The sequence below is a fragment of the Pelodiscus sinensis genome, chromosome 31, assembly GCF_049634645.1.
Source record: "Pelodiscus sinensis isolate JC-2024 chromosome 31, ASM4963464v1, whole genome shotgun sequence".
NCBI lineage: Eukaryota > Metazoa > Chordata > Testudines > Trionychidae > Pelodiscus > Pelodiscus sinensis.
The window spans coordinates 11300599-11327844 of NC_134741.1; the positions used below are offsets into that span (position 1 = coordinate 11300599).

General features: G+C 52.5%; 1 protein-coding gene across 1 annotated transcript; it reads right to left on the reverse strand.

The window, feature by feature from the left end:
- Window positions 1–13866: 13866 nt before the first annotated feature.
- Window positions 13867–24825, reverse strand: LOC112543894 (E3 ubiquitin-protein ligase TRIM39-like). The gene is made up of 4 exons (XM_075912481.1): window positions 24805–24825; window positions 20751–20922; window positions 17537–17761; window positions 13867–14720 (listed from the first exon to the last, which is right to left on the reverse strand). Exons 1-4 carry the CDS (start codon window positions 24823–24825, stop codon window positions 14155–14157), a joined length of 984 nt encoding a protein of 327 aa, XP_075768596.1. The 3' UTR covers window positions 13867–14154.
- Between the last annotated feature and the right edge of the window lie 2421 nt (window positions 24826–27246).

Below are 27246 nucleotides of genomic sequence, written 5' to 3' on the forward strand. Positions count from 1 at the left end.
GAGGAAGGGTTTTGAAGTCTGGCCCATGTTTCTGGAAACTCCTGGAACCATCCCAGCTTTTACCCTTCACTAGAACCTCAAGAGATCCTGATGAAGCCGGGTCCATTCTCCACTGCTGCAGGGGTCAGAACAGGGAGTCAGGGATCCCGCCTCTGCTCAGGGTCTGCTCAGAGAGGTCTGGGTCGAGTGGACGGGCCGGAGCCCAACTAAACCCACTGACACAAACTCCAATTAACCTCCAGATTCATCCACCAGGGTCACAAGATCAACCCAAACAACCCCCTGTGAGGAGCCATCGTCCTCTGCTTTCATTTACCCCACAGCAAACCCCTGTGCTGCTTCTCCTGCCCCTCTAGGGGCTTCTCCAGCAGGACACACGGAGCCGGCAGGAATTCTCTGCTAGCAGCCAAGGGAGGGGCTGGGACGCCCCCTCCCCTGAGCCCCCAGGAGTTTGATTCCCAGGGAGCCCCAGGAGAGTCAGAGAAGGGAGCAGCTCCTTGTCCTGGGAGAGGTTTTCTCTTTCTCCTCCACATCCACTTACAGTGCAAAACCGCCGCAGGGAGCAGTATGGGAATGAGGCGCTCTGAGCTTGTGTGCGCAGCACTGGAAGAAAAACAAGAGGTTCCATGTGACAAGGTGTGATGGAAAAACTGTGATTTGAAAAGGGAAAAGTGATGTTTGTGTGGCCGGTCACAGATCCCCAGGGATTATTTTCTGATTTAAAAACAATGAAAGAAAAACCAGTTTTCAATGCAGAGGAAGCTCTTCTTGCTTCTGTACCTTGCTACAAACTATACCAGGGTCAGCAACCTTTCCAAGGTGGAGTGCACAGATTTGATTTATTCACCTGTATGGATGGGGCTGAGGAACCGTGATGCTTTTAAAGTCCTACTTACGGCAGTGTCATTAATAAATAAATACAGATGCAGATCTTACCTTACAGTGTGAGCCTTGGCCTTGCTCTGCCTTGCCGAGTTCTCCAGTCTCAGGCTCGTGGTTTGATACTTTAGGCAGCACACACACCTCTGAGTGTTCAGTCGTTAACTGGCTCTGGGATGGACATATGTGAAAATGTCTGTTCACAGAGGTGTGTAGATCCAAAGGCTGAGCACCGTGAAAATGCTACTTTCTTCAAATAGTCAAATTTCACAGGCAGGACATTCCAACAGTCCATGGTAGTGACCCTGTAATCTGTCTTGGTAGCCTCAAGTGTGCACCACAGATCCATAAACTTCAAGTCCCTTTAGTCTAATCATTGCAATTCAATGAGCTGCATTTCAAAATCCTCAACACCCATCCACTGAAGCACTGTTGAATCCATGTCGCTGGCAGCAAAGTTGTCTGATATGATTAGAAAGGAAAACATCAGGCCACAATGTTGGAAAACTTGAAATGTGACAGAAAATTCTGAGGCGAGTTCTTGCCTGTACATTTTAATCTCAGCAATGCTGACAGTGCGATGTTTCAATAGTTCTTTCAGCTGTTGGAAACAGCGACAAGTTGAGGTGTCAATGTCCAGAGAAAAAATGGCAAATTTTGCAACAAATGCCTTCTCAATTTCAAAAAGTCTCAGAACAGTTTGGCCTGTGCCCTGCAGATGGAGGTTGAGTTTGTTTAGTTGTGGGTCATGTCAGCTAGAAACATTACTTGCATGAGCCATTTGTCATCATCCAGTTCGGGGTAGTTTTGACCTTTTTCTGGCAAAAAGATCTTGATGGCAGCAGAGGAGTCCACAAAGCACGTCCAAACCTTCCCACGGCCTAACCGACAAACACTGCTGGATGCAGAACGTCCTTGTATGCGCTGGCCACCTCCTCAAGCAGGGCTCGGAACTGCCGATGCATCAAGGCAGGTCAAGCAACAACAAAAGTCACCATCTTCACTGCTGTAGCCATCCCATTGTTAAGCTCAGAGTTAGAAATCTTGGCACAAAGATTTTATTGGTTAATAATACAATGAAAAATTCCTGTTGGGTGGCCAACGTGTTCCTCAACGAGCCTTACAAATCCCTTCCATTTTCCCACCATAGCAGGGGCTATGCTTCAGGTGTCACAGAAAACATTTTTGTGATGTCAATTCCTCTTTCCTCAAAATGTTTAACAAACGTCTTTGCTGTATCTTCCCCTGTAGCGGTGCCATGTGTGGGCTTTAGACAGCACAGCTCTGCTCAAACTTTGTCTGAGGCCTAGTATCTTGCAAGAACTGCTAACTGTGGTATGTCGTTTATGCCCACATACTCACCAAGTGCAACACTGATACTGCTACATCTTTTATTGCCATTGTCTGCTAGTTATTAATGTTTCCTGCCATTTCACCCAAGTGCCTTGCTCCAACCTGGCAGATGAAGGCAAGTCTTTTATTCTGGAGATGGTTGTGTCTCTATTGGGCAAGCCATTAAACATAACATCCAAACAATTGAGAAAAGCCTCTTTTATATAATCTCTCTCTGTAAATGGCTTTCCATGTTTTGCAACACAAAGTGCGATTCTGTAACTTCCGTCTGTAGCTTGATTTTTACTGATAGAGAAGTTAGTGGAGATGCTGCTTTGCTTTTCGTACCTCATGATGGCCCATTCAATTGTCTCAGCTTTGTCTGCCTCATCCTTGACGTGTTTCTCGTGCTCTGTCTGAAAACGTCGTAGGACACGTGATGTGCAGCAAACAGCGCTTTCACAACACAGAGCACACACAGTAAGGTCTGTAGGCTGAACTAACCCGTATTTGTCTGTCCAAGAAGGCTGATATGAGCGAACATCTCACTTTGCTTTCTTAGGAACTGCCATGAATTGCTGAGAATCGATTCCTCCTGCTGTCTCTTTGGATGGCTTTACTTCTTCCCTCCCTCCGGCTTCTGCTACCTCTGAGTAACAGGAGGCTAGTGTACGTATGGGAAGCAGGGGTCTGTCAAAGAGCAATAGTTTTTCCAGTCATCACTCTGCATATGCAAAGAGCAATTGCTTTTTCAGGATATACAACACATATCCAGCCCTCATAGGGGCAAGAACTCGCCTGCTTGCAGCTGCAGCCCCCACTCTGATCCCTAGGCTGCCCACAGCTGCAACACCCCCCCTCCAGTTCCTAACCAGCCTGAGGATTCAACCCCTGATGGGGCAGCAACTCGCCCTCCGTGGCTGCAACACCTGCCCCCTCCAGTCACCAGGCTGCCTGTACCTTCAACAGCTCCCCATCCCCAACCAGCTCAACGCTTCAACACCCACTCCCCCCAGTCCCCAACCAGCTCACGACTTCAGCAGTCCCCAACCCACCTTCCCATGGCTTTAACATGCCATGGCAGCAACTCACCTGGCTGCCAGGTGTTCTAGGCCTGAATCACCATCCACCCCACAATGCGGCCTCAGCCCAGAAGCAGCCGACATCCCAACATGGCACTGGCTGCCTGCAGCTTCAACACCCCTCCAGTCCTCAACCTGCCTACTGCCCCCCAAACACAGCCCTGGGCTGTCCCCGTGCCCATCAGTGGGAGCAGCTTCCAGGAGCAGGAGGAGGGTGGGTGCTGCTGTGGAGGTGGGTGGGCTTAAGCTGTTTTTGCGTTGCCGCATAGGTCCACACATTAAAGGAGCAGTGGTGCAGGCTCCTGGCTTCCAGGGGAGATGGGGCAGGGCTGAGCTCCCGTTTGGTGTGCCAAGAAAAATTGGTCACTTGTGGCACACGTGCCAGGGGCTGCCAACCCCTGAACTAGACCCACTTCAAATTTTGTAACCTATTTGTGTCCTTGTGTCCCCATTTAATGTGGAGATTCCAAAAGCTCAGCAAGGGGGTGAGAGGAGGGACCCAGCCCAGCCAGTGAGCCCAGGGCAGAGTGTGAGAAAATTCAGTGGTAGCAAATTGTGATGAGGACGTAGCTCTTTGTGTCACCTCTCACCTTTGTCACCATCTGGTTGGGAGAAGGAAATTCGGCTGGACTGGAAATACACAGAATTGGCTCCCTCTGGATCAGGGGATGGGAAAGGGGCAAGGCAGAGAACAGAGACAGGGGAGCAAAAAAGAACATCCATGAATGTCAGTGAGAGGCAGCAGCAGCATTTTTCCCCATCACACTTCTGGAAAGGAGCAGCCCCAGGAGGCAGCTTCATTCCTCTTTCTCTTTCCACTTTTCACTGCCTTGTCTGTGTTTGGTGGTGGGGAGGTGCAGGCACAGCCACGTGTTGTGTAGACCATTGTAGCTCCTGGTGGGCAGCTGTGTTTCTCATCTCTTGTTCTAGACCCATTTGACCACATTCAAGCAGTGCCTATATGTAGAGAATCAGCAAGCATAGTGCTTTGGCCGCATGACAGAGCGTCCCAAGGACGAAACCAAGCAAGAGTCCTGAGCCAACAATAACAACATCTGCCTGAGTCAATGACCTTCGAGAGTGCTGTGTTTGTGACTGGGAAAAAGCAGTTTGTGAAAAAGCAGTTTGTAAACTTTTAAGGGTATAAAGGTAGTTGTGATCTTGCAATAAAATGATTTCGTGCTTGCACCGGCCGGAGTCCGTGCCTTCATACACCACAAATGGTACCCGATACAGGGCTTGAAGTGAACGAGTGATTCAAACCGGTGGTGTACCCGCGGCTGGACAGAGGATAAGTTGTTGAGAGGAGCTCCCGAAATTACTGACATCACCTTTCGCAGGACGAACAGGTGAGCAGCCGCGGATAGAATAACAGAATGGGGCAGTCTGCCACGAAAGAGCAAAAACTGCAGCTTGAGATCTTGCAGCGCATTGTGAAGGAACAGAGGTTTAAGGTTCCCCCTGTACAGCTGGTTCAGCTGTTGGTTTGGATACGAGACCATTGCCCGTGGTTCCTGGAAGGGGGTTCTTATGATTTGACCTTCTGGGAGAAGGTGGGCAAGGAATTGAGAACCTCTGAACATCTTGCATTATCCCTCCCAAAAGGGATCATAGTAACGTGGCGAACTGTTTATACAGCCATACGGGCATTGCATCCCGCCGAGCGGGCCCTGAAGGAAGCGTCAGCAACATTTGATCCCAGGCCATATCAGGACCCAGAGGATCCCTCGTCCCCTCCCCCGAAACTCCCCGGGGAGGATTGTGAGCCAGTGTACGCCACGGTCCCGGTCTCCCCGGAGCCTGACGACTTGTGCCTCGGCCCTGAGGACAGTGAATCTGAGGAAGGCGGTCCCGAGGACCCCTTTTGACACAGAGATGGTGGCGGTCGACGTAGGGGCTGACTTGTACCCGCCGCTCGAGCCCATCAAGGCCCTGGTGGCATCTGCGCCGACGGCAGAGCAAATTTTACAGACTCAGAGGCTACGAGCTGTTTCTCGGTCCTTGATTGTAGCCCCTCCGCCTTTTGCCCCAGCATTAGCTCCCACTTCTTCATACAGGTCCGCAAGCCACACGGTCGCTCCATATGGGCCCCCCTTGGCGGCGCCCTCGCATAATGAACAGGCAGGGGGTTTATCTGAATGCTGCCGTGAGGCTCTTCAGCGAGGAGATGTACAACTTCTACAAGCCTTTCCAATTGTGTATGCGCCCCAACGGCCCGCCCGACATGAGGCTTTGCCATATGAACTTGTAAAAGAGTTGTGCAAATCTGTGAAGGATTATGGATTACAGTCTTCTTATACGATGAATTTGGTTGTGGCTATTTCGGAGTCGTGTGTTGTGGCCCCGCATGGTTGGCGCCTGCTGCTTAGCCTGGTGCAGTATGCAGTTTGGGACACCGAGAATCGTGACAGTGTTACATCACAAGTTATGGATTATATTACCAGTGGGATAAACGTTGGCATAGATGAACTCATAGGGCAGAGCCAATATGCTACTCCCCAGGCTCAGGCTCAGATGAATCGCTTGGTATTTACGCAAGCCACATCGCTGACCCTTCGAGCCTTATGACAGGTCCCTGATGCGGGCCGAAGGGACACATCTTTTGTTACGGTCCACCAGGGCCCCAGGAACCCTATGTGTCATTTTTGGATAGGCTCCAAACCGCCATACAACGACAAGTAGACTCGCCATACAACGACAAGGAGGCTCAGCACCTGTTGCTGTTTCAATTGGCTATCGAAAACACTAATATAGACTGCAGGAAGGCTTTGGACCCCCTGCGTAACAAGGTGAAAACTCTTTCAGAATTGATAAATTTGTAAAACCTGCACCCTAAGGGTTAAATGTGTCTTCCAAGGAAACTAATTATTGTTTTAAGAATTCAAACTCTGAAACGTCACTGTGTTTCTGTTCAAGGCTGAGTTGATAGCACTCTTGGCTTGCTTTCAGACCCAAGGTTGTGTGTGTCTGCAAACTGCCTGTCTGTTCTGAAAGGGGGGGCACTGTACCCCATAAGTAAGCCTGTAACATTGCATGTGATTCTTTTCAGGAAAAGAAAACCTTTTTGCTTGCTGGAATAGTAATTAGCAAGCACCTTGTTCTAAGAGAGTTTCTGTGGCAGTAAAAAAAGCCTGGTCTGCAGTACAAGAGGGAAACTGAGGCATGCCACCTTTAACTTAATAATTAAACAATAAAGTAATTTACTCAAACCCTCTCAAGCTGGTGTTCAAAATAAAAGTATTCCATTGGGTAACAGCAGGCTGATCAAAAAGTAGCAAAAATCTGTAAAGAAAAAGTGTTCTAAAATATAATGCACCACCCCAATAGGGGTAGAAATGTTTTCTTGTCTTTCAGATCATCAGAAAGCGCTGGTGCCAGCTGAAGAAAAACAACAAACAACAACAACAAAAAACCATGGTTCTGTGTCATGACATAATAAGTTCGTGTTCTGTGTTCTGTCCAGATTTGTCTTGTGTGTCTTGTTTGTGATATATGTATTTCAAACGTTCTTGTGTGTACAATATTGTTTTTTTAATGAAAGAATAATTTAAGTCCCTTGAATAATCTTAACTTTGTGCTTTACTCAGATGGTTTTTTTGCTTTTATAATTCTAGTGGAGTTTTAGTAGCAGGCTATGCAGTTTGTACTGTCTGGAATGTAATGAAATCTGCTCCTCTACCTGCTGTTTTTCCCTTCTCTCCTACGATCGCCAGCTCCTTTGCCATCTCTTTCAGAACTGTCCCTCCTGCAAGACCAAGCCCCAGAATCGGGAAAGCAGGAGTGGAGACTGGCAGGGTGCACCTTGCACCCAGAGCACTACTGATGCAGCTCTGTTGGCCACATTGTTGCCCCAGTGGTCTTGCTACCTCACCTTGCCTCCGTGCTCCCTGGATTGTCGCACGTTGGCAAAGGTAAAACAAAATTGGTTTGCTCCCAAATTCTCCCAAGCAGTCAAAGATTACTGTTTGGCTTGCCCTGTCTGCCAAGCCTACAACGTGGGTAAACCTGTAAAGACAGTCCCGGCAACCAGACCTCCACCTTTGGGACCATTTCTGAATTTACAAATGGACTTTATTTAATTGCCTAAATGTCAGGTTTTTTTGAATAATGTGCTGGTGATTGTTTGCTTGTTTTTGAGATGAGTAGAAGCTTATCCCTTCAGGAAAACTGATGCCATCACAGTGGCAAAGAAACTTCTAAATCATTACATCCCATCATGGGGAATACACCTTGTGATCTCCAGTGATAAAGGTACCCACTTTACTGGACAAATTGTTCAAAAACTGGCAAAGCACTACTCTACCAGACAAGCACTGCACTGTGCGCGACACCCGGAGAGCGCAGAAGCAGTAAAAAGATGAAACAGGATTTTAGAGAACAAACTTACTAAAATATGTGAGAACTCTGGCCTGTGTGCAAAATCTGGCTGCACTCTGCGACGGGACCCCGGTCCTAGCAGTAAAGTCACGGACGTTAAACCTTTTCTCAGCACACACACACACACTGCCCTGACCGTCGGCTGACACATGGGTAGAAGCACTCCCGATTGCCCTAATGAGCATGAGAGCCACTCCTAATCGGAAAACTGGACTCAGTCCACATGAAATTGCATGTGGCCGACCTATGAAATTGTTAAGCAACCCAAAATTAACCTGGCTGATGCCACGCTTGTTAAAAGAAGCCTAGTCAAGTATTGTCAGGAACTTATGAGGTGTGTACAGTCTTATCATTCACAGATTAAGGACGCCTTCCAGGAGGACCCGACTGAGCCGTGCCATAAACTACAACCAGGAGACTGGGTTTGCGTGAAAGTTCACCAATGAAAGACTGCCCTGGAACCCAGGTGAAAAGGTCCCTACCACGTCCTTCTGACCACCCATACTGCTGTAAAGTGCAAGGGATTGCCCACTTGGATTCATGCCTCTCACTGCCAACTGGTTCCAGCGCCTACAGAGGTTAGCCCCAACAAGGATCACTGCAGACCTGGTACCGGAGACCCAGGTCCAGAAGTAGACAGAGATCAACGCAGGCTTGGTACCGGCAATCCAGGCCCAGAAGCAGATGAACCTGAGAGACCAAGGCTAAGGTACCAGCTGCGGCCCAGAAGAACCTGCCAGCGATAGGTGAAGCAAACTATGAAGTCCTGAAGAACAGCCAGCATGAGGCTAGACAAACAATTCATGTTGAGCTTATGCTTAATCTTATCATAGAATCATAGGACTGGAAGGGACCTCAAGAGGTCATCGAGTCCAGCCCCCCGCCCTCAAGGCGGGACCAAGCTCCGTCTACACCATCCCTGACAGATGTCTATCTAACCTGTTCTTAAATATCTCCAGAGAGGGAGATTCCACCACCTCCCTTGGCAATTTATTCCAATATTTGACCACCCTGACAGTTAGGAATTTTTTCCTAATGTCCAATCTAAACCTCCCCTGCTGCACTTTAAGCCCATTACTCCTGGTCCTGTCCTCAGAAACCAAGAGGAACAAATTTTCTCCTTCCTCCTTGTGACACCCTTTTAGATATTTGAAAACCGCTATCATGTCCCCCCTTAATGTTCTTTTTTCCAAACTAAACAAGCCCAGTTCATGAAGCCTGGCTTCATAGGTCATGTTCTCTAAACCTTTAATCATTCTTGTCACTCTTCTCTGTACCCTTTCCAATTTCTCCACATCTTTCTTGAAATGTGGCGCCCAGAACTGGACACAGTACTCCAGCTGAGGCCTAACTAGTGCACAGTAGAGCGGCAGAATGACTTCACGAGTTTTGCTTACAACACACCTGTTGATACAACCTAGAATCATATTTGCTTTTTTTGCAACAGCATCACACTGTTGACTCATATTCAACTTGTGGTCCACTATGACCCCTAGATCCCTTTCCGCCATGCTCCTTCCTAGACAGTCGCTTCCCATCTTGTATGTATGGAACTGATTGTTCCTTCCTAAGTGGAGCACTTTGCATTTCTCTTTATTAAACCTCATCCTGTTTACCTCTGACCATCTTGTTTTTAATACCTAGCAGTTATAACCTATATGGTTCAAATGTGTTTATGCTTTTAATGAACCAAGAAACAAAAAAGGGGGAATCCAGTGGGAATGACCCCACAGGAGCGTTTGGACAAAGCTATGTATGTGTTAAACTTTTTAAATCTTTCTGATTTGTCTTTCACGGCAGCACAGCGCCACTTTGGGCAAGACTCTGCATGGCCGGAGCGGCCACAGGTTTACTACAGACACCTGGAATCCGGACAGTGGCAAGGTCACGTACCATTAATCACGTGGGGATGTGGGTATGCATGTGTTTCTCTTCCCTCAGGTCCCTACTGGCTTCCTGTGTGATTTGTTAAGTCAGCCAGGATTGGTACGCCATCGGCGCAAGAGATTCAACTCAAGAATGAAGGGACCGCTGCCGATCCGTAGCGACAAATCCATGACGGTCACCGCTGCGTTTCTGTGGTTCCTGTGGAGCGGTTTCTGTGTGCATACTGCAACAGCACATTTGTATTGGGCGCACATCATTGATCCCCCCGTATTCAGGCCTGTGACGTGGTGGGATCCCTCACCGCCCATCAGTAACAATGGTACCGATTGGGTGGGAGGGGTGTGGATACCCCCTACAGTGGAACAAGAAATCGAGGTCGTTAATGTTACCAATGTTACCTTTGTCACTGACCTCCCACCGCTTTGCTTTTCTACCCTTCATGACTCAGGTTGCATGCAGTGCAGCCACAGTTGCATCTAGTGGCGCGGGAGCACGACGGAAGAGTTAACTATACCTTACTGAGCATTCCCGGGATGCACAGAAGCAGTAATGACTCGTGGGAGCCATACGCCCCCGATTTGCCCGGCTGCATGATAAAGAGGATATCAGCAGACGCGGCACCAGTTTGGCAAGCATGTCGTGGATGCAGCCCCCTGGTACTCCGGGGCAAATTCGGCACGGTTGTGGATTGGAGCCCTCACGGTATGCTGTGGGATAAAGTGGACAATCGCACTGTCCCCTTCGGCCGGTATAATCATAGCCTTTCATGGCATGGGGAAGGCTCTGCCGGTCCTGTGTTACAATTTATTACTAATGGGGATAACGCCACGGCCTCCATGTTACATAAGGGGGTGTGGCAGATAGGGTTAGCATTTATGGGTTATAGTTTAGGGAATTTGATTTTAGAGAATTATGTATCTAACTATATTAAGCAGCAAGATAATAGTGTTATGGTTTGTACTTCGCATCCATATGTTTTTGCCTTGGCACAAAATGCAAGTTTTAAGAGATGTAAATTTTCCCATTCTTGTTATTCTGTTATGTTGTCTGAGGTGCGATATAAGTCCTGCATCTCCATGAGTGATTATGTAACCTTTGTGTTCCCTCTTCGACGACGCCCTGAGTTATGGATTCCTGTTAATCTCACATGAGACTGGGAAGGAGATAGTGGTTTTGGCCATCTTACAAGGTTGCTGCAGGAGGAGATTACTAACACTCATAGACGTACGAAGCGATTTTTGGGGTGGTTGATTTTTGCTCTTGTGTCGGCAATTATTATTCTTGCTTCTGCCACTGCTGCTATTGCCTCTTTAACTCAGTTGGTTAAGACAGCAAAAATGGTAGGGGAAGCTCTAATAAACGTTACACGGGAATTCCAAACGCAGCAGACCATTGATGAAGAGATATTGGCGCGGCTTGAGGCCCTAGAAGCCGCAGTCATTTGGCTTGGTGAAAGGCATGCAGCCTTAAAGACTAGGTTGTCTCTGCATTGTGATTGGGAGCACACTGCTGGAGGTCTCTGTGTGACATCCCTCCCCTGGAATTCATCAGTTCATGATTGAAACCTTGTTAAACACCATTTACAGGGTGCCTTTGATGTTTCTTTATGTTCTCATGTTAATTCTTTGCATGTTCAATTAAAGAACCAAATTCAGCAATTGCAAGAATTAACCACACAAAAGGTTTTTGCTACTTTGCAATCTGATTTATCTTGGCTTAATCCTACTACGTGGTTTTCTGGATTAAATTTGTGCATGTGGGTGTTTATTGGACTTGCTAGTGGGCTTCTTATTGTGCTTTTTATAATTCTTTCTTTATTTTTTTCTTGTATTCGTTCTGCTCAGAAAGTTGAGGCTCGTGTAATGACAATGTTACTTATTAATGGTATTGCTTTGTATAAAAGAGGGGGAGATGTAGAGAATCAGCAAGCATAGTGCTTTGGCCGCATGACAGAGCGTCCCAAGGATGAAACCAAGCAAGAGTCCTGAGCCAACAATAACAACGTCTGCCTGAGTCAATGACCTTCGAGAGTGCTGTGTTTGTGACTGGGAAAAAGCAGTTTGTGAAAAAGCAGTTTGTAAACTTTTAAGGGTATAAAAGGCAGTTGTGATCTTGCAATAAAATGATTTTGTGCTTGCACCGGCCGGAGTCTGTGCCTTCATACACCACACCTATATGGTAACAGCTACCCAGCAAATCAGGGTGTATCTAAAGTGACTCTGGTGGGATTTGAACCCACGAACTCTGAAGGAGTGGCCTGACTCACACTAAGCAGCATAGGTTAGAAAGACAACATGTGTTCTATTGTGCCACAGAGCCCCACATGCAGCCTGGTCTGACATCTTCTCTCTGCTTTGCATCATGACAATTGCTGGGGTAGAAAAAAGGGAAGAGCTGGGCTGGCTGGGAACTGAGTCCAGCCTGACTGCTTGGATGGCAGATGGGGATAGAATCAAAGAGCAGAAAATCCTCTTTTACGCTCCTAGGCTATGTCTCCACTACAATGCTATCTTGAGATACCTGAGTATCCCAAAATAGCCATCCTGTGCCTTAACAAAAGGCCTATTATTTCACACGTGCAATATTCCAACAGCCCAGTAAACCTCATTCCATGAGGAGTAATGGACATTTTAGAATAGCAGATTATTTCAATATTTGGCTCTGTGTAGTATGAATTGCTTCTAGGCTGAAAGTGCAAGTGAAAGAAGGTATCACCCACCATGGGGCTTGAACCCATGACCCTGAAATTAAGAGTCTCATGTGCTAATGGAGCTAGCAAAGCTAGGTACAAGGCTTCTACTAATGCCCTGTGACAGGCTAGCCAGTGCCAAGTGGTCTCAAGTGCCTGACTCAAGGCTCTGTCTTGCCCCCCAATGGGGTGTTCTGGTTTCCGCGTCTCTCTGGCCTGCCCAGCAGCTCTGCACAGAGGTGCCCTCTGAGGGCGGGAATTCTCTCCTAGTGCCACAGGGCGGGGCTGCTCCCACGCACGGGGAGCTCAGAGTGTTCTGCTGGGTGGGACAGGCTCTGAGCTTTGCCACTTGCCAGCACGCTGCCCTCAGGGATCAGACACAGTGCGGAGCCTCTTCCCCCGGCTTCTGGCAGTCTGGGGTGTGTGCGCCCTGAGGGAGAGGCTGGACCTTTGGGCCTGGGCATCCCTTGACCCCTGCTGTGACATTCAGTGTAAGGGGCTGGTAAAGGTAAGGTAAAGGTTTATAAAGTATTTATTAATAACTTGGGTGCCACATCCAAAGAAGCCACATGAATTCAGTACCGCTGCACAACACAAAATTAATTCTGCTCATGGGAGGAAACCCTTAGGCTATGACTACACTGGCGGCATCTTGCGCAAGGGTTTTTGTGCAAGAAGTCTTGTGCAAGAACACGTCCACACTGCCATGTGCGAGCTGTGCTTTTGCACAAGTGCATCCATGGCAGTGTGGATGCTCTCTTGCACAAGAAAGCTCTGATGGCCATTTTAGCCAGAGGGGTTTCTTGCGCAAGAAATCACTGCTGAGCATCCACACTGCCCTCTTGCGTAAGAGAGCTTACACCTGTTAGAAAGGAGCGTAACTCTTGTACAAGACACCCTCTCTTACCATGCCGTACTGTACATTTCCTTGCGCAAGAGCAGGCGGGCAGTGTGGAAGCTCTGCAGATTCTTGCGCAAGAACGACGGTATTTGCGCAAGAAACCATGAGTGTAGACATAGCCTTTGAGGAAACACTTCCCCCAATCTCTCTGCCCTCGAGTTAATGTCACACACATTGGGTTAATGCAATTGCAGGATAGTTGCATGGGGGGGGTTGGTGGGGGCCAAACTAATCCCTGTTAATAGGAGGATGGTGGGAAAAGTCCTTCAAGAGGGGTGACATGACACCTTTTACTTCTGGTCATGTGTCTATCTTGACCCGAGCATGTTACCTCCAGTGGCGTGGTTAATGGGGGTCAGGGGGTGTGGCTAATGGGACACCACCAAAAATTATACAAACCTGCTGCCCCTGCCCGGAAGTGTGCCGGGCGCGCTATGGAAGGGGGTGTCGGCCCTGAAGGAGGAGTGCAGCGGTTGTGTGTGCCACAGGAGGAGTGAGTTGAGCTGTGGGAGGGGTGTTAGCTACCTCCTGGGCTTTGCGGGGCAGGTAGCTGTATGTTTCTGGGCCCCCTGTTGAAACTTTTATGTGCGGTGTGTGGTGTTATGTTTTTTTTTTTTTTTTGCTCAACCAAAATTGCTACGGGGCCCCGTCAAAATTGTTTGAATTGGGCCCCACACTTCCTAAAGCCGGCCCTGCGGGGGGGGGGGGGGCGGGAGGAGAGGGGGCATAGGTGATGTCTCTGGTTCCATCTCCATGGAACATGCCTGGGGTCGGTCTGTGCTGTGGGGGTTGCTGATTCCATCAGCCTGAGCCCAAGCTCTGAGATCGACCCCCTGGCAGTGGATTTAGGGGGTACAGTGAAGACTCCCCCAAATCCAGTGCAAGCTCTGCAGTCGCCCCCAGTGAATGGGATGAGCAAGGGGAGCTGACGGGAGAGTGTCTCCCACTGACCCAGCATGGTGCAGCCTCCGCGATATCCCCACCCAGGGCAGCAGGAGGTGAGAGTCTCAGCTCACTGCACTGCCATTCCCTCCAGCCTGCACTGGGGCCGGGAAGATGGTCAAGGGAGCCGCGTTGGTGCCCCCAGCATTGTTACTGGGACTGAAGAAAGGGCAGAGCGTCCCGGAGAAGGTACCGGTGAAGGTGAAGAGATGGGACCTGTCAGTCACATTGTAAAACAAGACCTCGCCCACCTCGTAGTCCAGGAAAACCCCCACCCGGCTGGGCCTGGCGCTCATGGGGAGGGAGTTCGAGGGGGAGGTGAGGGCCTTGTATCCCCCGTCCCTCAGCCTCACGACCCAGTATCCATCCACAGGTGAGAGTGCGATGTGCCCCTTCCTGCTCACAGATTCCCTGCAAACCCCCAGGTACCACTCAGTCTTGTCTCCCACCTCCACCTCCCAGTAACACCTCCCGCCCCCGAAACCCTCGGTTCCCAGCACACAGGGACAACGGTCAAATCTCTCCGGGGTGTTGAGCAAAGCCAGGCACATATCTCCGTGTCTCACACGTTTCCGATCCTCAGACAGGACGAGGTTGGGATGAGCTGTGTCTGGATCCAGAGTCATGTCCACTAGGTAGAGAGTCACAGAGTCAGGGCCAGGTCGCTGGGATCAGGGGGAAATTAACCTGCCTCCCTATTAATCAGGGCGGTGGGGGTTTTGTCATCTGAGGGGAGTCAGGGACCCTCTGCCTGTGAGGAGACAATGAGCAGGGGCAGGGCAGGAAGGGTGGGGGAGGGGAGGGCACAGGCTGATGCTGGGAGAGGAAAGGGGAGGGTCATGTGATGGGGCAGAGGGGGTGGAAAGCAGAGGGGATGGGCAGGCACAAGTACAATTGGGGGCAAGAGGAATTGGTTCTATGAGGACAGAGGAGAGAGAAGGGAGGGGGTTGCAGGGGGCGAGGGGAGGGGCAGGCACCAGGGGAGAAAAAGGGGACAGATCCCACAGGCACAGGGAAGCCAGGGTAGGATCAGGCACTGGGGGACTAAGAGGTGTGAGGCAATGGGGGAGGTCCAAAGGGGAAGAGGGAACCAAGGGGAGGGACAGGTGATAGGGCCCAGGAGGATGAGCAATTTGATAGGGCCCAGGAGGTGCCAGGACCATGGGGGAGAGAGAGTGGGTAGACATAGGGGGGCTGGAACCTGGGCCAGAGGGGCTGGCTGGGGCAGGGAAAGAGGCAGAGGAGGGCAAGAGGAGGGGCAGGTGCCAGAGGACTGCAGGGGAGTGAGGAAGGGGCAGATGTGGGGTAATGGGAGGCATGAGCACTGGGGGAGGTTAAGGGGGAAAGGAGGGGCAGGCACCAAGGCCATAGGGCCCACTGGGGAAGAGACAAAGGTGGGGGGGCATCAGAGATCAAAGAGGGGGAGGAGAAGGTGCAGGCATAGGACACAGAGAAGGGAGAGGGGAGGGAGTGGCACTAGGGGAAGGTGCAGGTGACAAGGAGACAAAGAGGGGGTAAGGAGGTGGGGCAGGTGCTAAAGGGGCATGGGAAGTGTGAGGTGTGGGGCAGATCCCAGGAGACACAAGGGCAGGGAGGGAAGGAGCATTTATCAAGTGGGAGGGGGCATGAGGGGTGGGTGCCAGGGAGACAGAGATGGGCAAGAGAAGGGGAAGTCCCTAGGAGGGCTGGGTGGAGGGGCAGATGTAAGAAGAGCAGAAAGGAGAGGGGCAGGCACCAGGGGATAGAGGGGGAGGAAGGGAGCAAGGAGGCAGAGAGAGAGGGGTGTGGGGAAGGGCAGGCCCGAGGGAGTCAGAGGGGCAAGGAGATGTGGGCACCAATGCAGCAGAGATGGGGGTGGGGAAAGGGCCTGTGACGTAGTGGGGGTACTTGCTGGGCTGTGGTGACCCCTGCTGTCTGGAGCAAGACCCAGCAGGGAAAACCTCACTATGCAAAGGTAGTGCCAAACTTGTTGAACCAGTGGCCAGACACCCCCCATGGAGAGGAACAAAGGAAGGTGGAATGCTGCCCTGGCTGGGGGGCAGGGCTGGAAGGGAATTTAGTTAGTTCTGTCTGAGAGCATGGAGGAGAGCCTAGGGGAAGGGGCTGGAGTTTAGGGGCCCAGTCTCCCCCATCTCAAGGGGGCCTGAGGCATCCTAGCCCAGCTCTGTGACCAGATTCCATCTGTGCTGTGCTGTATCCTGGAGAGGCAATAAACTTCCTCTATTCCACCGGCTGGTGCAGTCTGTTTGTGCCATTTCGGGGTGCAGGAGACGGGGGACCCCCAACGCGCCGTCACAGGGCCTACACCACAGGGCCCGATGCAGGGGCCAGGGAAGGGATACCAGGCAGACAGAAGGGCAAAGGAAGGGGTAAGAGCCAGAGAGGCAGGGGGCTCACACTAAGGGACTAGAAGGGAGTGAGGGGTGCAGATGTCAGGGAGCCAGAGAGGCAGGAGAGCACTAAGGGGAAGGTGGCAGGGGAAGGGTGCAAGGAAGGGGCAGGCACCTGTGGGTGGGAAGGAGGGGGACAGGGAAGGGTCTTGTGCAGAGGGGGACAGGGCAGGAGAAGACAGGGTAGGTAGCAAGGAGCAGAGTGGAGGAGAGGTGGAGGAAGGGAGGGGACAGCTGATGCCGGGAAGCAAAGAGGTGACATTTTAGGACCCTTTTAGTGTTTGAGTAACAGGCAACAGAGCTGTACTTAGCCTGCCCAATTGAGGGGATCCCCCAGCGCAGTGCCAGGCAGGCCGGGCTCAGGGCATCAGCTGGACACTCCAGAGTGGCTGTGAAATGTGCCCTGGCCAGGAAAATCCCCCCAGCCCTGATCTCAGCCCACAGACCCAGCTGCCACTGGAGACTCGGCTCCAGCCTGAACTCTCTGCCCAGAGCCACATGTCCCCTGGGCCCTGCGAGCAGCACAGACCCTCTGCCGCTGCCCCGGCATCTCCCAGCACAGGCACAGCCACAGAGCCCCTGCCAGAGCCCCATGGGGGCAGGTGTCTGCAGCTGGCGACTGCCCCAGCTTCGCCCCGGCTCCTCTTGCCCAGCCCTGACGCAGATGTGCTGGAGACTCTCACACCCGGCTCTGCAGACACAGCAGGTACAGCTACACAGCCGCCAGCGCGTCCCATGCACCTGGAGAGAGACACAGACACGCCCCCATGACCTGTCTGTGCAGCCCCCTGCACATGGGCTCAGGCAAGACCTCCCAGCACCTGCTCAGTGGCAGCAGGCAGTGAGGGGTCAGGGTGGCAGGGTGAGGGGGCCAGGTCAGATCCCAGATCAAATGTCAGCAGGTGGGTGTGAGCAGCAGGCAAACTCCCCAGCACTGAGCCCATCAGCCTCCAGCTACCACCCAGCTCCCAGCCAGGTCCATGTGTGTCCTGGGGCCCCAGGCTCTGCCCTGAGCCCCCGGCACCAAACAACTCAATGTCCCAGGGGCTCCACTCACCTGCAAATCTGTTCAGAGCTTCCCTCAAATCAAGACAAATTTTATACACATGCTGCAGGTTGAAAGAAACGGCTTCGGGTTCCTGGAGTTTCGTGTTTTCACTCCTAGGAAGCAAACGTCCCAGCATCATCAGCTGCCCTGCACTGGCATCGCCACAGGGCCCCCACCAGGAATACGAGGGCAGCAAAAATGGGACACGCACCTGCTCGATGTGCTTTTCACATCCTGAAAGGAGAAAGAGAATTGATGCTCTGGTTGAACACCGGGGCAATTCCCCATCCAGGCAGAAGCCTTTCATCTAGACAATAGATTCACCATCCTAGGCTTCACTGTTCTGTGGCAAAACCTCCTGCTCCACTTTGCATTTACACTCAATTCATTGTTTGTAGGTCAGATGGGAATTTAGTTAAATGGTTCTTTCTCCTAGGGACCCCGCCCCCGTATCTGTGTTTAGCGACTGGTTGAGTCCAATGTTCTGGAGTCACAGCAGGGATCTCTGCATTGTTTTTACACCAAACATTTCATCTCCCAGGGCCTCCTTGGATCTCCATGATTCCTCGCCCACCCGAACTGCACCGTCTGGAACTGATGGAGTCCTTGGCCAAGTATTGTCTCTCAGCACGTTTACTCTCATCCTTGGGATCCAGGCCCATGGATCCGAGTTGTGATTCTGACTGGGTGCAGAGTTTTGACGCTGTCTCACCTTCAGCAACTGGCTGCTGACACTTCCCCTTGATCTCTGCGATCAGCTGCTGCAGGGAGGCGCTTTGGTGGGAGAGTTTGATGACATTTTCCTGGAGCCTCTACAGAGTCTCCCTCTCCTCCTCCGCCAGCCTCTGCAGAAGCAGCTGCTCCTCCTCCCTCAGCAGCATGTGCAGCTTGTTAAATTCAGCAGCAATCATCTCCCGCTTTGCCTGCACTTTCGTCTGGAGAAAGGAAAAGAGAGAGGAACCCACAGGCCAGATGCCAAGTTAGACAAGGCCTCTGCCCATGAAGCAGGGAGAATCAGATTGGTATGAGGTTTGTAAGGATAGTTACTTCTTTGGGAAACACACCAGAAAGTGTCAGCGAGGTAGCTGTGTCAGTCTGCTTCAGCAAAAACAACAAGTAGTCCAGAGTCCTTGTTATTTGTATCATAAAGGGTTGGTTTTAGCTCAGAGTGAACAGGGCCAGTCCTGTAGTGGGCCTGTCCAGGGTGCTAGGTAAAGCTGCCGTCTGTTATTGCAGGTGGCATGGGATGGACACGGGAAAGGGAAGAAATCGAGGGAACAGGAGAGATGTACGGTGGGGAGGGACAGCACAGTCTGTGAGGAAGGAGATTTAGGTGCACAGAGCTGGGCACTCACTGCCCCCCCCCCCCCCCGCTCCCTCCAAGAGACCTGTCCTAGCAAGATGTGGGCGATGCTCATTCTTGGCAACCTGCTCCCAGGGCTGTCATGTTCAGGACACAGGACTGGTGCCAATAGCCCTGTGGGTGCCGTCCTGGGGCTCACGTTGGTGTTGGACCCTCAAGGCACTGCCAGGGCTGGCTTTGCCCTGGCCCAGCCTGGCCATGTGCCCAGTGATCTGCCAATGTCCTCATCACACCCCTACATCCTCAGCGGGGATCTCACTGTAACAGGCAGGGGAAGCAGAACGGACATGTTGTCCCAGGGGTTCATGCTCCAGCTACAGACAAGGTCAGGGAAGGTCACAGGAGCAGCAGCAGGTGATTGGGATGAGGGGGCCAGACGATGGCAGCAGAGGCTGGGACCTGCCCTGGCTCTGGTCACTCAGGGAGGGGGAATGGGTCCTGCAGCAGTGGGGTGTTGATGGCATTGTGGGCAGATACACTCCAGATAGACTTGATCTGCCAGAGCAGGTTCATAGCCTTGTTCTGGAGCTTTTAGCTCCTTCACCCTTGGGAGCACTGCCGGGGGAAGGGCTCGGGGAGAGAAACCCAGACTCCCACCTGCCACTCCCTGGTTTTCTCCTTTTCTTTAGACGTCAACGCCCGGGCCTCCTCCAGCTGCTTCCTGAGCGGGCCCATGGCCCCCTGGAGTTTCTCCTGCAGGGCATCATGGGCGACAAACAGCCGTTATCTGCCTGTACGACAGGCAGCGAGCGCCATGCACACCGGCCTTCCATACGCACGCAGGGACCCAGCCTGGAAGGAGGCAGCCACTTGGCTTTGCCAGCCCCAAAGGCACCCTGAGAGCAGAGATGCAGGGTCTCTGCCTCCTGCAGCCACTCAGGGTGTCTCCACACCTCTGTGTTAGCTCAGGGCCAGAGAGGAAATGGCTGGGAAGCCCCTGAATGGTCCCTCCAGCCAGTGCGAGGAGCTGGGGCAGGAACATCGCTGCACCGCGCCTCAGGCCCAGACCCAGACTCTGCTCTCCCGTGTGCTCAGGCTCCCAGGGGGCCTCCCGCACAGCAAAGGCCTCTCACCAGTGCAGCCTCATTACCCGTGCAGGGAGGTGCTGTGATGTGCCTGGAGACCAGTGAGGGAGAGGGGAGCCCTGGGTCTCGGGGAGCAGACACCTGTAATTGTGACAGGACTGTGGTAACCCGGCATTCTTACCCCCTTGGGCAGCCCGTGATTCATTCGCCCAGCGCAGCACCATGCCATGCGAGGGCTTAAAAATCCCCACTAACCCATCAAACGTCCAGTTAACCTAACGCTTCACCAGTTAACTGCACTACGCAAGACCTCACTGCTGGCTCCAGCCTCTACCCTCCCCGGCCCGCCAGGGACAGAGGCTGCTCCAGCCAAGATGCTGAGGACATCCCTGCTCCAACTCTGCTGCGCCATGGTCTTCTGGATAGCTGTGTCGAGTATCACCGCGGTTACTTCACTTCCACGTACCATGGAGAAGGGGGGACCCGGACGGGAGAGGGCGGTGGGACAGAGCAGGCTGCTAGGCCTTCAGATCCCACACCACAGGGAGAGCGGGAATGGGGGCTGACCCCCTGCTGTTGCCCCATGTCAGACCACCCAGTGCCACCATGTCAGGGGACAATGGGGCAGAGCAGGAGTTGGGATTGGCAGGAGGGGTGAAGCAGAGGCAGGGTGCAGCTGGGGTGGGGGGTGCCCTAGATCCCATGCCCCCTTGGGGACAGCCCTGGCTGTAGAGTCACCACTGACATAATTAGGTTGATGTGAGCTGCCGATGTCACTCTAACACCACAGTGTGAACCAAGCCCCAGGACCCGCCCTGCAGAGCATGGTCCCTACCTTGGGCAGCCTCCTTGATGGGCACTGCCTTGTGGGCACAGTGCTCCCGGGACTCTCTGCAGATCACACAGATGGGGGTTTGATCCTCCTGGCAGAAGAGCTTCACCAGCTCCACCAGGTTGCCCAGCTGGTAGTTGGGCCGCAGGTGTCTCTGCAGGACAGTCTCCAAATACTGGTGGAAAATCCACCCCGGCTGTGGGTTCACCCATCCCTGTCTGCAGCCACCTCTTGTTCTGGGGGAAAACTCTTTTCCTAAGTAATGGCCCAATGCGGGGGAGGGGAGATAAACTCCCCAAAGGACCAGTCGTCCCTCCCCCCCCCCTTATGGCTGGGAACAGATTTGTTCCCCCATTGTCTCCTCATGTTTCATAATCAAATTCTGTTCCCCTTTGCACCCAATAAACTAACCTGCAGCTGAGAAACTTAATGATCATCAGAGACAGGAGCCCATTTGGGACCAGTGTCTCCCAGCTGCTAAGGCAGGGCTGCCCAGCCCGACAGGCTATTTTATTGCCCCTGATGAGGTGGGGGAAGAATGTGGGTAACAGGGGCCTCCTCCACTCCAGGGGGCTGCTTTCTGTTTCACTGCCTGTCACATTACTGGATTTTTAGGGGAGCAGCCAGATCGCTGCTGCACCCATAGGTGGGGGTGTTGGCCCCAGAAAATGGTATAAAAGGGGACCATGTGGGGTGTTGAATAGAAGCTCACTGTGTTTGTATAATGTCTGTGTGTGCAATTATAAGCATGTATTTGTATGGATACTGAATATTTCCCTGCATGTGATTGAGCATTGGGCAGGGCCCAGCCTATGGACATGCTAATCAGTGAGGCCCTGTGGGACAATGGCACTCAATGGGCCAAGGACACACCTAAAGAATGAGTGGTGACTCATACCTAAGGGCTACCAGCAGGCAACACAGGAATAAGGTGGACCAGGTGACCTGCTATAGCCAAGAAGAGACCAGGAAGGAGGGATAAATAGGCCATGTGGTAGTCTCCATCTGGTTCTTCAGCTCAGCACTTCATCCCAGAGGCAGCAATGCAGGGAAGAGCCAGAAAGACCTGTGAACCCATTCTACTTCCTACTTTGAAGTAGGAATAAGAGCCTCCGGAAAAGGGCACTTTTTCCGGAGGATCGGGGCCAGTCTAGACGCTCTTTTCCGGCTTTTTTAAAAGCCGGAAAAAAGCGGCGGACATTTTTATTTAAATGCCGCGGGGGATATTTAAATCCCCCGCGGATTTCCCTACGACGACTGCTGAAATTTACATGCCCCTTCCGGAAAAGGGGCCAGTGTAGACGTAGCCAACATGTTTGGGGTAGGTGGGATTGGGTACTAGGATCCCCCACCTGTGTATGAGGCCTGGAGCCATCTGGGGCACGAATATTGCTGGAGTGTTGGAGGGGTTTTGCTCGTGAGGCTTCAGGCAGGCTGCTGAAGCACTCTGTGGGACTGGTTTGTGGCCTGTTTGGAGAGGTCACCAGTCTGGGGACTGTAAGGAGCCCCGAAGTTGAGCAATTCGCCCTGAGCGGACGCCCTCAGCTGTGCCCAGACACGGCCCGGTCTGTCACACTGCTCTGTTTCCCTGGGCAGGACCCCGAGTGGCCACACACCTGCTCCAGCCCCTCTGTTCCCCTCCCCTCTGGCCCCACAAGCTCAGGACCACTGGGGGTCATTGCTCAGACACAGCCAGGGCCTGGGCGGGCACGTGGCTGTTCTGTGACAGCGACAGAGCACAGCTGGGTCACGGGAGGGGAAGGGCAAAGCTCCGGTTTGCCTGTCCCAACTGCTGCCCCCTCCCCTGCGCCTGCCAACCCAGCCCCTCCCCCACTGCTGTTCCCCCAACTGCCACAGAACCTTCTGGCTCCACCCCCACCCTGCCCTTGTGACTAAGGGCCCCCAGGGCTCCCTGCTGCCCAGGTGTGGGGGGGGGGGGGGAAGAGGCCGCAGCACATCCCAGTGATTCACTCAGTTTTGATCCCCCCCCCCCCGAGTTTGCCCTTTTCTGTGCGACTAGTGGATGCGCCTCCCCCGTCAGACTCGCCCCGCGGCCCCCGCCTCCATCTGACACGTGCAGTGACCCGCTTTCGGTCCCCCCACGACACACCAAGGGCAGCGGCTCCCGGGGGGGCGGGGCCTGGCCCCAGCGCTCGCATCCCCCCCCCCCAGAAACCTCCCGCGACAGTGCCGCGGGGCTGGGCGGCAGCGGGAGGGGGGGGGGGAAGCATCCCTGGCCCCTCCTCTCACAGCCCCGGGCGCGCCAAGCCCAGGGAAAGGCCCCGTGAGGCGCCGGGTCCCGCCCCCAGCCGCAGCCGGACCGAGCTCGGAGTAGCCGCGCAGGCCCCGAGGCGGGAGGGGGGGGGGAGCTCCAACGGCTGCAGGGGCGGGGCCCGGTGACGTCACTTTGGGAGCGGCGCGCGAGTCCCAGGCAGCCACCGGCCGCAGCTCAACCGGCAGGGAGCAGCGCGCAGGCGCGTCACTGGGCTCCGAGGGAACCAAACGGCTCCGCCCCCGGCGGCCTGATTGGTTCCTGGACTCTCCCCCCCATCTCGGCGTGAAGGTCCAGGGGAATCCTTCCGTCAGTCACCGCGTGAGAGCGAGGGGCGGGCCAACGTACGTCACTAATGAGGGTGGAGCAGGGGCGGGGCCGGAGTGAGGCTTTTGTGTCTCCACGGGACGTCACAAAACGAGCTGCCCCCGCCCCAGAGCGCAGCCTGCGGGGCGGGGCCAGAGCAGCCCCCTGTAGCCAGCCTGGCTCTGCCCGTGAACTGCGGCCCCTGCTCCCCCCTCGCGCCCGCAGCCTGCTCGGGTCTGTGCCGGAGCCGCGCCGGTGCAACGACAGAAACACCCGCTTATCCCAACTCGCTGCTTCGGGTGCGCTGAGCGGCGCTGGGGGAGCAAAGTACGTGTTGTGGGCCGGGGAACCATCCCTCGGAATTAGCAACCCTGGGACAGGGAGCAAGTCCTGAGCAGTAGCCCCGCGTTTCATGTGCGCAGGGCAAAAACCGCAACTGGCCGCAAAAAATGAGGGTTCCACGCTACACCGGGCTGCGCTCCAGTCCGACGGGCTCTTTCCCTGGGCTTAGCGCGCCCGGGGTGAGCCTGTACCCGCGTATCAGAGCTGGGGGCAGGAATGCTTCCCCCCCCCCCCCCATTGTCAGAGACACGCCGCCGTCCAGGTCCCTGGCACCATCCCAGGAGGGATCTGCCCATAGTAACTAGGGGGTGAAATGCGAAAGCTGGGGCCAAGGCAGCGGGTCCCACCCCCGAACAGGGAGCAGCTGCCCTTGGTGTGACGTTGTGCCCAGCTTGAAATACTTAAGGCACCGCAGCACTCTTGCTTCTTAGACGCTTTTAGAGTCCATGCCTTGTACTGCCTCAGAAATGTGTGAAAAACCTGGCACATGTTCTTGAGGAGGAAACAAGGCTCTTGAACTAGATGATATGGCTGGGACTGTCGTACATGGAGAAAAATTATATCCGGCATTGGCGCTAACAGGAAAGTTTGCACCAGACCTCCATGATCCCTCATTGCGAGAATTCCAGCAAACTGGATGGTAGTTACTGCTATAGGACAGAAACCACTTGTGCCTAGCTAGAAACACCTAAGACACCGTGGCACTCTTGCTTCTGAGACGCTTTTGGAGTCCATGTCTCTTACTGCCTCTGAAATGTGTGAAAAACCTGCCACATGTTCTCGAAGAGGAAGCAAGACTGTTGAACTAGACGATATGGCTGGGAATGTCGTACATGGAGAAAAATGATATCGGGTATTGGCGGTACCTTACCTCGATGATCCCTCATTGCGAGAATTCCAGCAAACTGAAAGGTAGTTACCGCTATGGGACAGAAACCACTTGTGCCTAGCTAGAAACCGCTAAGACAACGTGGCACTCGTGCTTCTGAGACGCTTTTTGAGTCCATGTCTTGTACTGCCTCAGAAATATGTGAAAAACCTGCCACATGTTCTCGAGGCGGAAACAAGGGTGCTGCAGTAGATGATTTTGCTGGGACCGTCCTACATGCAGAAAAACGCTACCGGCATTGGCCCTACCTGACGTCCATAATCCCGCATTGCGAGAATTCCAGGCAACTGGACGGTAGTTACAGCTATGGGACAGAAACCACTTGTGCATAGATAGAAACACCTAAGACACCGTGGCTCTCTTGCTTCTGAGACGCTTTTTGAGTCCATGGCTTGTACTTCCTCAGAAATGTGTGAAAAACCTTCCACATGTTCTCGAGGCTGAAAGAAGGGTGCTGAAGTAGATGATTTTGCTGGGACCACTGCCGGATATCATTTGCGCCACTGCCGGATATCATTTTTCTCAATGTACGAAATTCCCAGCTACATCGTCTAGTTCAACAGCCTTGCTTCCTCTTCGAGAACATGTGGCAGGTTTTTCACATATTTCAGAGGCAGTAAAAGACATGGACTCCAAAAGCCTCTCAAAAGCAAGAGTGCCACGGTGTCTTAGGTGTTTCTAGCTAGGCACAAGTGGTTTCTGTCCCATAGCGGTAACTACCATCCAGATTGCTGGAATTCGCGCAATGAGGCATCATGGAGGTCTGGTGCAAACTTTCCTGTTAGCGCCAATGACGGATATAATTTTTCTTCATGTACGACAGTCCCAGCCATATCATCTAGTTCAAGAGCCTTGTTTCCGCCTCAAGAACATGTGGCAGGTTTTTCACACATTTCTGAGGCAGTAGAAGACATGGACTCAAAAAGCGTCTCAGAAGCACGCGTGCCACGTTGTCTTAGCGGTTTCTAGCTAGGCACAAGTGGTTTCTGTCCCATAGCGGTAACTACCTTTCAGTTTGATGCAATTCTCGCAATGAGGGATCATGGAGGTAAGGTACCGCCAATAACGGATATCATTTTTCTCAATGTACGATATTCCCAGCTATATCGTCTAGTTGAACAGCCTTGCTTCCTCTTCGAGAACATGTGGCAGGTTTTTCTCACATTGTTGAGGCAGTGTAGCACATGGACTCAAAAAGCGTCTCAGAAGCAAGATTGCCACTGTGTCTTAGGTGTTTCTAGCAAGGAACAAGTGGTTTCTGTCCCATAGCGGTAACTACCGTCCAGTTTGCTGGAATTCTCGCAATGAGGGATCATGGAGGTCAGGTAGGGCCAATGCCGGTAGCGTTTTTCTTCATGTACGACAGTCCCAGCCATATCATCTAGTTCAAGAGCCTTGTTTCCCCCTCAAGAACATGTGGCAGGTTTTTCACACATTTCTGAGGCAGTAAAAGGCATGGACTCTAAAAGCGTCTAAGAGGCAAGAGTGCTACGGTGCCTTAAAGTGTTTCAAGCTAGGCACAAGTGCTTTCCGTCCCATAGCGGTAACTACCTTTCAGTTTGCTGGAATTCTCGCAATGAGGGATCATGGAGGTCAGGTAGGGCCAATGCCGGTAGCGTTTTTCTGCATGTAGGACGGTGCCTGCAAAATCTTCTACTGCAGCACCCTTGTTTCCGCCTCGAGAACATGTGGCAGGTTTTTCACATATTTCAGAGGCAGTTAAAAGACATGGACTCGAAAAGCCTCTCAAAAACAAGAGTGCCACGGTGTCTATGTGTTTCTAGCTAGGCACAAGTGGTTTCTGTCCCATAGCGGTAACTACCATCGAGATTGCTGGAATTCTCGCAATGAGGCATCATGGATGTCTGGTGCAAACTTTCCTGTTAGCGCCTTTGACGGATATAATTTTTCTTCATGTACGACAGTCCCAGCCATATCATCTAGTTCAAGAGCCTTGTTTCCTCCTCAAGAACATGTGGCAGGTTTTTCACACATTTCTGAGGCAGTACAAGACATGGACTCAAAAAGCGTCTCAGAAGCACGCGTGCCACGTTGTCTTAGCGGTTTCTAGCTAGGCATAAGTGGTTTCTGTCCCATAGCGGTAACTACCTTTCAGTTTGATGCAATTCTCGCAATGAGGGATCATGGAGGTAAGTTACTGCCAATAACGGATATCATTTTTCTCAATGTACGACATTCCCAGCTATATCGTCTAGTTGAACAGCCTTGCTTCCTCTTCGAGAACATGTGGCAGGTTTTTCTCACATTGTTGAGGCAGTGTAGCACATGGACTCAAAAAGCGTCTCAGAAGCAAGATTCCACTGTGTCTTAGGTGTTTCTGGCAAGGAACAAGTGGTTTCTGTCCCATAGCGGTAACTACCGTCCAGTTTGCTGGAATTCTCGCAATGCGGGATCATGGAGGTCAGGTAGGGCCAATGCCGGTAGCATTTTTCTGCATGTAGGACGGTCCCAGCAAAATCTTCTACTTCAGCACCCTTCTTTCAGCCTCGAGAATATGTGGAAGGTTTCTCACACATTTCTGAGGCAGTACAAGACATGGACTCAAAATGCGTCTCAGAAGCACGAGTGCCACGTTGTCTTTGCGGTTTCTAGCTAGGCACAAGTAGTTTCTGTCCCATAGCGGTAACTACCTTTCAGTTTGCTGGAATTCTCGCAATGAGGGATCATGG